At 46.9% G+C, this 13,905-nt stretch overlaps 1 protein-coding gene across 7 annotated transcripts in view; it reads left to right on the plus strand.

Annotated features, from left to right (window-relative positions):
- Positions 1-166: 166 nt before the first annotated feature.
- ANKS3 (ankyrin repeat and sterile alpha motif domain containing 3) overlaps positions 167-13,905 on the plus strand; it is a 17,249-nt gene continuing 3,510 nt past the window's right edge. The window contains exons 1-16 of one of the 7 annotated variants that reach the window (XM_035889682.1): positions 167-178; positions 418-547; positions 3,643-3,743; positions 3,873-4,048; positions 4,404-4,602; positions 4,810-4,931; positions 5,671-5,752; positions 6,440-6,575; positions 6,891-7,049; positions 8,147-8,272; positions 9,255-9,370; positions 10,225-10,392; positions 10,891-11,015; positions 11,284-11,425; positions 12,031-12,203; positions 13,480-13,595. In XM_035889682.1, coding sequence (XP_035745575.1) covers positions 3,879-4,048; positions 4,404-4,602; positions 4,810-4,931; positions 5,671-5,752; positions 6,440-6,575; positions 6,891-7,049; positions 8,147-8,272; positions 9,255-9,370; positions 10,225-10,392; positions 10,891-11,015; positions 11,284-11,425; positions 12,031-12,203; positions 13,480-13,595 — 1,834 coding nt within the window. In that variant the 5' untranslated portion in view covers positions 167-178; positions 418-547; positions 3,643-3,743; positions 3,873-3,878. The other 6 variants (XM_035889678.1, XM_035889677.1, XM_035889681.1 and 3 more) reach the window with 6 other exon arrangements.

A 13,905-nucleotide genomic window follows, 5' to 3' on the forward strand; every position in this document is an offset into this window, starting at 1 on the left:
GGTCCCCGCGCCGCTGGGGTGCCCCGGCCTACCCCGCCGCGGGGCCGAGACCGAGTTCTCGGAGGGCCTCGGGGCCCGCTGAGGTGGAGAGATAACGCACCTGGAAACCATTTTGCTGCCAGACTTCTGGTGACACCCATGTAGTTTGATAGCTACAACCGGGTTTGCTTGCTTTCAGGTGCATCGTTGTGTGACTGGAGCCTGCCTGGCACCGAGCCCCAGGGGCTGTGGTGTCCGGCTGCCTTGGCTGGTCTGGCACAGCCCCTGTCCTGGGGCAGGTGCTCCCCGGTGCTGCTTTTATGCCTCTTATCTGGCTCTGTTAATACTTTGCCTTTTGGGGAGCGCAATAAGTGCTTTAACATGCTTAAGAGCATCAGCCTTGTAGTGTGGATGAAGAGCTTGTTGTTTATTCCACAGGTGTGTGTAGGATTGAGCTCAGGTGTTGTGAGCCCTCAGCTGGAGCTGCAGGAACTCTTCCCCTCACAACACCACTACCCTGTGAAACCTGATGTGGTTCCTACAGCTGTAACGTGTGTACCCATCTCTGGTCAGTCAGCAGGCAAAAGTAGCATGAAAATGAGATGCTCTGGGAGTGCTTGTTGTTGTGACTGAGCTGGTAACAACTCTTTGTACCTATACAAGGATGTAACAAGGCTTCTTGCTTCTTCCAGTAGGTTGTTGCTGAATTTAGTGGAGATAGAAGTCAGGAACAGAAGCGAAGCATGTTATCAGTTTGATGGCTCCGTTGGAAACTCCAACAACCTCCATGCTATCAGGAACAGAAGCGAAGCGTGTTATCAGTTTGGCTCCGTTGGAAACTCCAACAACCTCCATGCTTGTGTTGACTTGGGTGTCTTTTGGGGCAGAAGGACCGGTGTGGATTGCTTGTAGAAGAGAGTGGGAGAGAAAAAATTTAGTAGAGCTGGTGCAGCTTAATGGTGCCTGATGAGTGGTGATTAACGAGCAGTGTTGGATTTGTTCTGTGCTGGGGGTTGGTTGCCTCAGTTGCTTCTCAAATGGCCTCCTATTTACTTTAGTATGGCTTTTCTGCCACTCTTCTATCTACTGTCACTAGTTCCTTAGACTTACTCTCCAAAAAGGTAGACTAATTTGTTTTTTGCTGCAGTTTTCATACTAAGTTTTTATGTATGTTTCTTTTTTTCTGCCTTCTGGTTTTCTCATCTGCTCAAACAGAAAACTCTCCGAATCCAGGACAGTGCAGTGTTTGCCTGCTCCAAGTCTCAGCACTGTAGAGTTCCGATCCTGGTAAATAGCTTGGTGTTGATGTAGTACACATAATTAATAACAACAGCTCCACGGGGCTGAGAAAGGTCTCTGACAAATGTTAATTGCCCTGCGCTAAACTTGTTCTTGCCCCAAAGCAAGAGAACAGGCTGTAAATGTTCAGGAGGTCTTTGTCTAGCTTACTCTTAGCAACCGTATCTCTGCTGGTAATCCATTGCAGTACTCTTGTTTTTACTTTTACAAGGATTTTTGTGGTCTTTAATCAAAATCTTCCATGCTACAATTTAAGCCTGTTATGTCCTGTCATATTCACCATGGCCACAAGGAACAGATTATTTCTGGCAGTCCTCTCTGCAGCAACCATTTATGTATTTGAAGGCTGTTATTACATGTCCCCTCCAGGCAGCTCCCCTTTAGATCAGAAAACCCTGATTTTATTTCACCTGGTCTTTTCATTTCAGTCCTCAGGGCTCTGATCACTTTTATTGTTCTCCTATAGATTCTGTTCAGCTGCTCCCTGTGTTTTCGCAGGTGCTTGCCCAGCTGACCTCATGCTCCAGTCCAGAGTAAAAAGAGGAAAAAAAACCCAAACCAACAATAAAACCAATGACATAAGCAGTTAGAGCACAGCATGCAGGTGGTAGGACCGAGTCTTGAATGTTTGGGAGTCAGGCATAACCTTTCTGTCATGTCAATATCGCCCTGTTGACCAGCTTGCCAAAGTTTTATCGGTAACTAGTACCTGATGTGGGGCTGATTCTGACAAAAACCAAACATCTGTGGTTTTGATAATTAATGTATCCAATTAACAAGAATGTCTGCAGAGGGAATGCTGAGCTTCACTTTCACCTGAATGTGCTTCTACAAACTGTCCTGGATTTTACCTCCTTTAACTAACTGTGAACAAGCCTTTTTGCCTTCCAGGAGCAGCTTTAATCTGTTGTAGTGAGAAGCACTCCTACTTTTCCCCCTTACGATCCACTTAAATCCACTTAAATCTCCTTGTATTTTGATTGTGGGGTGTTCAGGTCTTTCATTTCTGTTCTGCCCTGTGTATTCTTGCCTGAGGCCTCTGGGTTGCCAGTGTAATACAAATTGCTGCTCTTAGGTAAAATAAGTGCTTTTGAAAGCAGATCTCTTATGAAAGGAATAATTTATTACCAGCACACGCCGCTTAGGTAGAATGGATGGTGCTTTTGTAGTCTTAACAAACTGAAGAAGGAGGAGTGGAAAAAAAGCAAGGTGTGGGAGAAGGGATCCAAATGGGCAGGGAAGAGGTAGGAATTAAAGGCGTTTTGCTTATATTAGAAGAAAAGGGGCTGATGCTTGCAAGACAAAGACTCCCAATTCTTTAGAAAATATAAGTATGGTTTTGAAATGCTACAGCTGAGGCAATCTAAAGAGCAGCTGCTGCTGAAAAGCGTGTCCCTGCTCTCTTTTATTCTTTGCCAATGCCAAATTCGGCATTTGCATGACCCCAGAATGAATTGGTCTGAGGAATTAAACTGGCAAGAAACTATCAGGAAAAAGAAAGAAATTATGTTGGCTTTGCTGCCCAACACAGTATGTAGTGGGACCAGGTAAACCCCAGAAGTGTCGCGTGGTGGGTGATGAGAGTACAGGGAGGGGAAAGCACTTGCCATTGGATTGACTTGGATGTAGCCTGAAACTGGAGCTGAAGACCTCAGATGATAGATGCAGCTGTGTCAAACAGCTCTTTATGAAGTGCCAAACAAGAACACTCTCCTGCGAGTGGTTAAAATGATTAATATGCAATTGCTCCCCAAGGCTAGGGATGGGAAATAAACCTTTCAGGCAGTCATGAAACTGTACTGGCTTTCTAATTAAGTTACTGTCTGCAGGACAGGGGACATGCTCAGATAATGAATGGGCAGGTGTGCTGCTGCTTGAAGTCTTTCAGCAATTTCCAAGATTCACAGAGACAGGACCAGGCTGCTTCTCAAGTGCTGAAACAATAAATAGTAGGAACAGTCTCCTTACAACCTGATGACATAAGGAAGTGTGCACCTTCTTCAGGTGATACTAACTACTTTCAAGAGCAGAGAACAGTTGTCATTTATTCATGAGCATGTCTTAATTTAAGCAGGGCCATCCTATTGTAAGACAGATGGAGAAAGACCAGGAACATCTGAAGCATGAATTCTTAATTCTCTCTCTGAATTACAAAATGTGCAAACCAAGAATTACATCCTTTGGTATAACACTGAGCATGCCTTTAGCACTTAGACAGGTGTTTAGTCTTCTCTTGATGAGGGTATCCAAAGCTGCCATAGGCATATTTTGATTAGAAGGGGAGGAAATAAAGCCAGTGCTTCTGAAGTCAAAATGAGATTTGAAAGCTGTTTTTTTAGCATTTATTGGCTTTTATTTTTACAGTGTATTCAAATCCCAGAGTCCACTGCAGCAAGAAAGAGCTGCCAGCAAAAACTCCTCAGCAAGTCGTATTGCTTCAGGCTAAGGAGGTGATCGAAGTACAGGTAGGAATTTGAAACACAGCCTCTGAGATGACCTCAGCTTCCAAGCCCGTGGCACCTTGGAGCTGTAGCTGTGTTCTATAGAAAATGGAAATCAGCAGCTAAAAGTTCTGTTCTGCTTTGGTTACTCAGGGCGGGATGTCGGAGCTGAGCGATGAAGCCAGCGAGTCGGAGCTGCTGAGCCGCAGTCTTTCCATGTGGCATGGGGTCGGTCAGATGATCTGTCGGGAAGAGCTGGACGTTCCCCTGGACTTGCATACGGCCTCCTCCATCGGCCAGTATGAAGTGGTGCAGGAGTGTATTCAGCGGTAAGGAGGTGCTGGGGAGGGCACAGGTCCATGGTTACTTACTGCCAGTTCCCTTTTTTTGCTGGTTGCTATCCAGGTCGGTCTAACATTGCAATGGGGGCACATCGCTGGAACTCCCAAAGTGTTCTTAAGTGCAAATTTTCAAGGGAAAAGTCTGCTGATAAGAATTACCTCCTTAGTGATTCGGTGGAAGTTGTTCTCAAGCTGGTAGAAATTCCCACGCAGGCAGGCTTCACTGCTAGATTTTTTTTTCAGCCTGCTTTCAATACAGTGGTGGTAGCAAGAGGCTGCAGGAACCCACTATGATCTACAGCTCCAGGACAGGAGTTCAACTGAATTTTTTTCTGTTATTTAGTGGAGATCTGGATTTAAATAAGAGGAACTGTGGTGGTTGGACTCCGCTGATGTATGCCTCCTACATTGGCCACGACACCGTTGTGCACCTGCTACTGGAAGCGGGAGTGAATGTGAACATCCCCACGCCAGAAGGGCAGACGCCGCTCATGCTGGCCTCCAGCTGTGGAAATGAAAGTGTTGCTTACTTTCTTCTACAGGTGTGTATCCCGTAATAGATAAGTAAAACCACACTACATCGTTTAAATTCTCCACTGGTTGCAACCAAAGTGTGCAATTTACGTTCTGTGGCGAGTTCAGCTTCCTGACAGGGATTTAAACTCTCTTGGTATCACAGTGCAGAGGGGCAGTGGCTAAGAGACCCGGCAGAGGGGGCGCAGTAAAGAGCATTCTCTGTTCTCTTGAAGCAAGGTGCAGAGCTGGAGATGAAGGACATTCATGGTTGGACTGCTTTGTTTCACTGCACCAGCGCTGGACATCAGCAGATGGTCAAGTTCTTACTGGACAATGGGGCAAATGCCAACTGCAAGTAAGGAGGAATCTGTCATTTCATTTCTCAAAAGATCTGTCTCTTTTTTTGGATATGGAAGCAGCTGTTGGCTTATGAATGCATTCGAACACGGACAGGGAGAAGATGCCTGCTTTTGTCTTTCCTCCTGTCCCTTAGGAAGTATGGCACACGCTATTAGCTGATGCAAGGCGAGGTGACCTACAAACAGAACAGTGAAGTCTGCCCATGTTGTCACTGTTTATTTAACTAGAATCAAGAGAAATTAGATTTACTACTTGTTTAATTATGGGCTAAAGTCTGAAAGCAAGCAGGTGCACCGCCTTCTGAACTCAAGCGCGCTTTGCAAGTCTTTCTATTGAATTTTCTGTGTACTTGGAGTTCAGTTTGGTTTTTTTAAGCGTGCAGCGCATTCCTGTGCCTTGGGAACTGCCTGTACATTTATGCATAATGAATTGCCTGAGGTCAACAAGAGGTTCTTGCTTTGTTAGCTCCTGCAAAACTGATTTTGCTACCGAAAGGCAGATCTGCAACTGGAAGAGTAATCTGTTGCAGTGCAGCCAATAGAGTAATGCTTACTGAATCTCCACTGGGAGTTTTACTGAGATAGACCAGAGTGCAGTAGAACAACCAATGCATGGTATGGTTTGTGATCAGTTGAGGGTAGAAGCCAGAGATGTCTTATTAGGGTATGGCAAAGACTGCAGCATATTTCAGCTTTGATTATTCTAGTCCGTATGTGCGTGTTTGTTCTCTCTAGGGAGCCTGTGTATGGATACACGCCGCTGATGGAAGCAGCTGCTTCTGGCCATGAGATAATTGTTCAGTACCTTCTCAATCATGTAAGTGTCTAGACTGTAAAGCTGAAAATTTGTGGTTGCAGCCGTTAGAGAGGAAGACCCACAAGTTTGACACCAGACTTCTTACAGTGTTACGTTTGATCCTTGATGATGGTCACCTCTGCAAGACCCAGACTTCCAGGACTGTTCTCAGAGTATCTGCTTTCTGAAGGCTAGTGCTCTGATTTTACACTGGTCTTGCATGAATAGGAGTGAGGTCTAACTGTCCAGATTTAACTGAATAATGACTGAATTAGAAAACAGCAAATTCAGTAATCTCCATATTGTTTACAGGCTTGCATGCTTGGGCTAGTGGGTGTTTTCCATCTCCAAAAGCTTATGAGCGTGCATGTCTCTTGATGTTAAAGAATTTGTTTTTAATATCCCATTTAACTGGTCCAGCTTAATTCCAGGAGGAGGCAGCAATGCAAAACACTTTTCAGATAAAACAAACTAGTTCCCCATGGCAGTGCACAAGAGCAATACACCTGGGCTGCCTGGCATTCAGGGGTTGGAGAGACTGTGGGTGACTGGGAAGGCAGCAAGGTATTAGTGGAGCTTGAACTGTCTATCAAAGGCGAGCCTGTATTTATGATGGGCTTGGAGGAAGTAAGACAATTCTTCGTCTCCCTTGAATTTTTGTATATAGTGCCCTCTACTATGTGTACTTATTAAACTTTTTTTCTATAGGGAGTGAAGACAGATGTCAGAGATAACACTGGAGCCACAGCACGGACGCTGGCCATGAAGTATGGACATACGAAGATTGTGGGGCTGATAGATTTGCATGCATCCCCAGTGCCCAAGGTCTTTTGCAGGGGTCCAGGTAACAGAGATGGTTTAGCTTGTTCGTTTTAAGATAGAACCTGAAGAGAGGTGCTTGATATTTTGAAAGTATGTTACTATGTGTGGGGGGTGGTACTAGGTGGTCTGTCCTGGAAATTCCACCATTTCTGAGGGTGGAAGAGGCATGGATCCAACAATTTTTTTGTCTACTGGCCCTTTTCTGACCTAGTTTAACTGTTTCACCCTCCCTCTTTTAACATTTCTGTTTTGTTTTGCACTGCATTTATAGAACCAGTAGCAAATAAAGTAGGTAAATGAATTATTGTGCTGCTAATGATCTTTGTTTAAACCACAGGAAAATATGAAGAGCTGAGTTCCTCAGATGAATCGTGTTCTGCTCCCCAGAGACAGAGGCCTGCTCGTAGGACCAAGGGTCCCAGCATCCACGATGGGCCCCAGGCTTTGGCTAAGATAACAGCAGTTGGAATCGGGGGAAAGAAGCAGTCTCGCTATGGTGAGAATAGTTAGAAGCTTAATTGAGAGTCCTTTGAGGTCTCAAACGCTTTGCGGCTATTTCTGCACCAATGTTTTTTTTTCTTTTGATTGGGATTCATGTGTCTTGTACAGAAACAAGGGTAGTGAACACCATCATACAAAGCCCTCCAATCTCTGGTTTAAAAAGAAAACCCCTTGAACTCTCTTGTCAGGGCTGGATATTGATGAGCGGAACTTTTCTGTGGTACAAACACTGCTCTTACCTCAATTACTGTTCCCCTGACCCTTGAGAACAGTCCAGCTTCCCTTGCTGAGGTAGGCTCAAAAGTTTGAGAACCCTTCTCAAGCTGATGACAGAGGAAGCGGTCACACAGGCCAAGAAATCGTTGATCATGAAAATGAACTCGCTGCTCCTAGACCTGTCAGTTTTGTCTTCCCTGATGCTTGAAATACTACTAAAAATGAGGTTATAAAACCCTTGCAAAAGACCAAGAGAAAGATCATCCCATTTCAGACATCAATCCCTGGATGCAGTGGTATGAGGTTTTTTTTCTTGTGCGTGTGTTGATTATCTAACTGTCTAGAATAGCCGAGCATATGGACTTAAAAGCATGGTCAAAGTTCAATTCATTCTCTTCCTACAGAGATATATACTATCCCACAGGCAGTGGCTGTATTGAAATGATACTGTCAGCTTCTGAAACAATAGTGGGATGCTACTGGTGTTTTAACACAGATGCAGAGGGGCTGGCTTTACAGGATGTGCTTGCCTGGGGATGGGACACAGCTGGCACCTTGCTCTCTTAAGCGGATGTTTTTCCCCTTTGATAATTTGGGCATGAAGAGGAGAGGAAATGCTGAAAGCTGCTATTTAAGGTGCATCTCTGCTACGAGGCTATTTCCTCTGACTTTTTCAGTGCAACCATCTAAATCAAGCACAGCATATGCATTTCTCAGTTCCTCTGTGTGCTTTTTAGAATGGAACCTGCTGGTTGAGAAGGCAGTCTCTTCTTTTGATTATTTTCAACTCTCTGAGTGGTTGCTTTTCCTGCTGGAGGCCCCCCCTGGTAACTTGCATCGTAATCTTTATTGGTCCTCTCTTCCTCTTGCACACAGAGCAGGTCCCTCCTCAGGGCTATGTTACATTCAATGATGATGGCAGCTGTGAAGCAGATGATATCCGGAACCGGGATGTTACCTCTCCGATTAATGAGCAGGATGTGGAGAGCAGCAGCAGCAGGGGTAAGTCACGGTCTTGGAAAATAGTCTGGCTTGCAGTGCGTACCTGGAAGTGAGACCAACCCCTTGGCTTGCATGTTTCTTTCCCACTAAGATGTTGAGGATTGGAGTAGCTCTCATCAGGAAAGGCTGAGAGAGCTGAGACAGTTTAGCCTACAGAAGAGAAAGCTCAGTGGGGATCTCATCAATTTGTATAAATAATCTGAAGGGAGGGTGTAAAGAAGATGGAGCAAGGCTGTTTTCAGTGGTGTCCAGTGGCAGGACAAGAGACAGTGAGCACAAACTGAAAGAGAAGGTTCCTTCTAAATGTAAGGAAAAGGTTTTTTGGGGTTATTGGTTTGGTTTTTTGTTTGTGGTTTTTGTTTGGTTGGTTTTTTTTATACTGTGAGGGTGGGGGTTTTGTGTGTTTTTTGTTTTTTTTATACTGTGAGGGTGACTGCACACTGGGGCAGGGTGTTCAGAGGTGGAGTCTCCATCCTTAGAGATGCTCCTGGACAACCTGCTGTAGGTGACCCTGCTTGAGCAGGGGTTTGAACAAGATGACCTCCAGAGGTCCCTTCCAACCTCACCATTCTGTGAAGCAGCACAAAGGAAGGATCTCTGGGCAGTTCCTAAATTAACAAAGGATAATGTGGCTCTCCATTGGCTTGGGGTTCAAGGAGAGGCCTTTCTGAACTGAGTGCAGGCTTAGTAGTAATAACCCATGTTTCCACCCCATAACTGAGAGCCTCACAAAAACACGCACACGCAGCCTTCCTGCTCTCTGTGGTACTAGACAGACTAGGAAAGATTAGTGCCCGGGATCAGAGATGTGATGTTTCTGTCTCGGAATCGTCTAGTCAAGAGTGCTGCATATGAAGCCTTGCTCTGGGTTTCTCCTCCCTTTACACCTCCAGCAACTTTTGCTTGTAATTGCGTAGCAAAAACAGCACTGAGTGTAAGGAAGTTGAACCTCAAACTTTTTTTTTTTCATATTCCTTTCTAGAGGATAATGTTTTCTTCACCAACAACTTAGCAACTGTCAGGAGCAGCAGCAGCAGCAGTGAATGCCTGACCAAAGCCCTGGGGGTCAGCAGTGAAGGCTCCTTGGAAAGCAATGAGGTGAGGCTTTCAATTTTCCTTTGTCTGCCTTTGCCTTGGCCAGTGCTGTCACCCTTCCACAGCCTGCTATGACTCTCCCTCCACAGGAGGTTGGGTGAGGAAAGGTAGCATTACAGGGACAAGAAAACCAATTTCCTTATTTGAAGATTATGGATTGGCTTGTTTGATCTCTGGCTAGTAGCCAACTCTCAGAGCACATTCACTCTAGAACACGTTGTTCATGGCTAGTCAGTAATTTTTAAGTTCTCTCCAGCTTCTGAACTCTTTGCAGACTTCTAGCTAGGTGGTGGTCAAGAAGGGATGTGACTTGCTAGAGCTGGGTCAGTCCTTGAGCTTGACAAGAGAGCGGGCAGTGTAGTAAGATTTAGAGAAGCACAGCAGTGCTGTATTGGCATTTCTGAAGTACGGGAGGGGGAAGAGGTTGGAGGTTACTCAGTGGTTCAAGTCACAGCTTGCATGGTTCAGGAATGGCTCTGGGGCTGATGTACGGAAGGGTGAGAGAGATGAACATGAGGAAAAGTCTTCAGTCTTGAGGAGCTTCTCACAGGTGGAGTCTCAGTGCATTGTATTGGTTCAAGGAGGATTCAGCATTACTCTTTGCTCTGGCATGTTGCTTCCTGAGCTGGGATTGCAAGATCCTGATAACTGTTTTGTGGTACCAAACTGCCATCTTGGGAATGACTTGACTGAGTCCTTCCTAATAAAAGCTTTGTTAGTCTTTGCCTCTGTTTGTGGACCACCTGGATTTAGAGCCTGGGACTCAAAGGAGTCTGTGCTTGTTAGCTGTATTGATCCTGGCATCTTTGCATGATTATCCTTGACCTTTACATTTTGTGGGGTGTTTTTTCTTTCAGGATTCTGACCATGCAAACAGTCCCCCTAGTCGGAAACAAGCCAAGAGCTTTAAGATCAAAAATCGCTACAGCAACAGTGATAGCCAGTGGACCCACTGCCCAGGGAAAGCTGGGGGCACTAGTCAGCACCCGATCCTTCCTGAGCCCCCTGCCTATACAGGGCCCCAGGTAACTATGCACAGAAAGTTGTCTCTGAAGTAATGCAGACCACGTCGCTGCATCAAGCTTGGGAGGCTTTTCCAAGGTTGTGGAAGCTGCTTTTTTGGCCTTCTCAGATAGAAGGGAAGTTGTCACCAGAACACCTTTGATTCCAAACTTCTGCCCGCACTTAAATGCTTATGAAACAGCAATTTCTTGTACAAAGAACTGTCTAAGTGTTGATGTTGCTTGGAGGGGTATGCTAGACCTAGAGGGGGCTAGGGTAGGTGTTGATCTGTCTTTCTTCTCTGCATTTGTTGCAAGAGGCAATGGCTGCAGCAGATAGGCCAGTCTTGTTGTGTTGTGTGACTACAGAGAAGGGCAGGGCAGTTAACCAGGGGAAGTCGTGATTGCTGCTAGAACCCAGGAAGGCATAACAGCAGCATGAGGAAGCAGATGTTTATGATGAAGAGGCATGGCAGTGCTTTTGTTTGTGAAGGTAATAAGTTTATTTTGGATTGGCTGCAGGACCTGGCAACATTCCTCGAGCAGATTGGGTGCCTGAAGTATCTGCAAGTGTTTGAGGAGCAAGATGTTGACCTCCGGATCTTCCTGACCCTCACAGAGAGTGATCTGAAGGAAATAGGCATCACGTGAGTGTCTGTAATGTAGTTCTCATCTTTCTCCTTGCAAATTGTGCACACAGCCTGGTCAGGAAAGTTTAGCTAGCGAGTGCTTTGCTGTTCTGGCTGTCTCCCACACAATTTTGATATCCCCTAGTTCTTGGCTGCAACAGGCTCCTGTTTTTGGAGGTGCCTTGGAGGAACCAGGAGACTGCAGAGGTCCTCATGGCATCCCGTTGGGCCTAGGGACTAGATGGTGCAATGCTTGGTCCCTGACAGTTTGCCATTCTTCCACCAGTCTGTTTGGACCCAAGAGGAAGATGACTTCTGCCATTGCCCGATGGCACAGCAATGCTCGGCCGCCCAGCGATGCCCTGGAGCTGGCCTATGCAGATCGGCTGGAGGCTGAGATGCAGGAATTGGCCATTCAGTTGCACAAGGTAAGAAGTCTGCCCTGAGCTGCTCGATGCCTTGTCACGCTGCACTAAGTGATCGGTAGCCTGTTATTATGTTGTGCCTCTAATGGCCTGGTGTAAAGGAAAAGGCATAACTTTCAGTGGACACACTTGGTGTCAAATAGATCAGATAACACCGTAAGTGCAGCTCATCCAGTCCGCATCGTCTGTGCTCCGTGCTTGTGAAGCCTTTATGTCTCTGTTTCCCATCCACCTGAGAACTAAAAGGGTGAGTGGGAGGAGTTGAATACCTACTCTTTTTCAGCAGTGTCATTTTCATGGTGAAATTGTGCAGCCATTAGTGAACAGATTTCTGTTGATTTGGGAAACTGGCCCTGCTGAGCGTCTTTGCAAACGGAGAGGAAGGGGGAATTTAACTGTAGGGCTGGTCTTGGTGTGGAGAGAAACTGTATTCAGTGTACAAGCCTTATCCAGCTCCCTTTCCCGCTGGGTTGGGTGCACCTTTGCAGGAGTCCTCTGGCTGCCTAAGCCATTAAAATAGCAGGGACTCCAGGGATATGTCAGAGCAGGCAGGTATGGGAGTGAGGTACAGTACTCCCAGCCTAATCCTCTGTTCTGCTCTGCTGTAGAGGTGTGAAGAGGTGGAGGTGATGAAGGGCCAGGTGTGCCAGGAGCAGAAGCTGCGTGCAGTAGCGGAGAGCTGCTTGATGGAGCGGGATGAGACCTGGAATGCTATACAGTGCCAGCTCAGAGAGGCTCAGGCCATCACCAAGGATGCTGGAGTCCTGCTGGATCAGATCAAGTAAGTCATTCCCAGGAAGTGGCACTGAGGCTACTGGGAAACGGGATTCGGGCCATACAGGGATCAGAGGTCATACTGGCAGTCTTATAGGTGATGCTTAGGGTAAGGCAGGAGAGCTCACTGGGCATCTGAACCCATTTGGGATCCTGCCTGACTTTCCCTAGTGGAAAGCCACAGCCACGAAAGCAGATGTGAAGCCTTAATCGGATGCGTGAGCTATAAACAGTCTGACTTTTCAGAGATGCTGAGTGCTCCTGTTTCGGCTGGAAGGTGAAGGCACTCAGCTTCTTCAGAACCAAAAGGCTAAGTGCTTTGTTTGTGCTGACATGAGACCGAGTGACCAGAGTGTAACTTGGTGATGGGGGGAATGCAGAAAAGAGTTTCTGACTTCCAAACCATATCAAAGGACTTGCAGTGTCTTGCCCTGACTAGTGAAGAACGCTTTTCTTGCAACTCTGACACCTAACAGAAAAACCTGCCCTGTTCATTCATACCACTGCCTCTGAGCAGTCTTCCCCCACCTCCTAGTTTATCTTTTGTTGCCTTTGTGGTGCTTTCCTCCCTGCCCCAGTTGGACTCCAGTCCCAGGCCCTGTTCTGTCCAATGCTAGAACAGATGGGTCCTTGAAGTTGGCATTAGTCCTACTGCTGTAGTTCCTGGCCCAACAGTGAATGGGGCCTGCTCATGACCAAGCCAAGGGGAGCTGGGGTTGACTTCCAGAGGGACAGCGGAGCAGCACTCCCAGCTGCGAGGGGCAGAGCGCTTGTCTTTTTCCTCCTGACTGAGGAGCTGGGGCTGTCTGGTAGAAGGACCCTGCCATGCTCTGAGGATGCGCTGTTTGAACTGATGGTGTGATGATGTTAGCCAGGGAACTTCGTGTGCCTCCCTTTAACGTGACTCCTGTCCTGAGGTAGCTTCATTTGCCCATTGGAAACCTTGGATCGGGCTTGATTCTCGTAAACCAGGCACAGCCCCTGGCTTGGGCTTTCTCCTGCTCACCCCGCCCCCTCCTTCTCTTCTCCCCCCGCAGCTCCTCTGTGGACAGGGGCAGAGATTGCTGTGGAGATGGGGCACAGTGGAGAGCGCCCCGAGCTTTGTCTGGGGTACGTCTTCCTCTTCCTGGGAAGGAACAAGGAGCAGTTTGTAACCCAGGGCGTTAGATGCGGTCCCTCGGCACCCCAAGCAGGTACTTGCAGGACGTAGGAGTGCACAGACCGGCATGTTGTTCCAAGAAGTGTCCCTGTGCACTTCTGATGGGCTTTGTCTTGTTTGGCAGATCCTGTCAAGCAGAGCTGTCCTCCCGGCTAACCCAAGAGCAGGCAGTCAGCAGAGTGCTGGACACAAAGGTGCAGCTGGGAACCGGTGAGAGCCGGCGGCCTGGTGAGCGTCCAGGTGAGGAAACGCTTATCAAACGGCACAAATTGGTGCAAGGGGTGGGTAAACAGCAGGACACCCCAGAGCAAGCCACACACTTGTCTTTTCGTTGCTGAAAGGATGAAGTTAGGAGCGATTTGGAAACAGGTGAGCAGCCAAACCCTTAAATTTAATGTAAAAATTTTTGCTCAGGGAAAGCATATAAAGCGCTCGGGGTGTTTGGACTTTAAGTGCAGCAGAATTTCTCAGCAACTTTTGATTCTTGGCAAATGGGAAGTTTTGGGGTCTGGCAGGTGTTTGTGGCTAAAAATACAAAGCTGCAGCAAAG

Source organism: Egretta garzetta, unplaced genomic scaffold, assembly GCF_000687185.1.
Source record: "Egretta garzetta isolate BGI_Z169 unplaced genomic scaffold, ASM68718v1 scaffold372, whole genome shotgun sequence".
Lineage (NCBI taxonomy): Eukaryota > Metazoa > Chordata > Aves > Pelecaniformes > Ardeidae > Egretta > Egretta garzetta.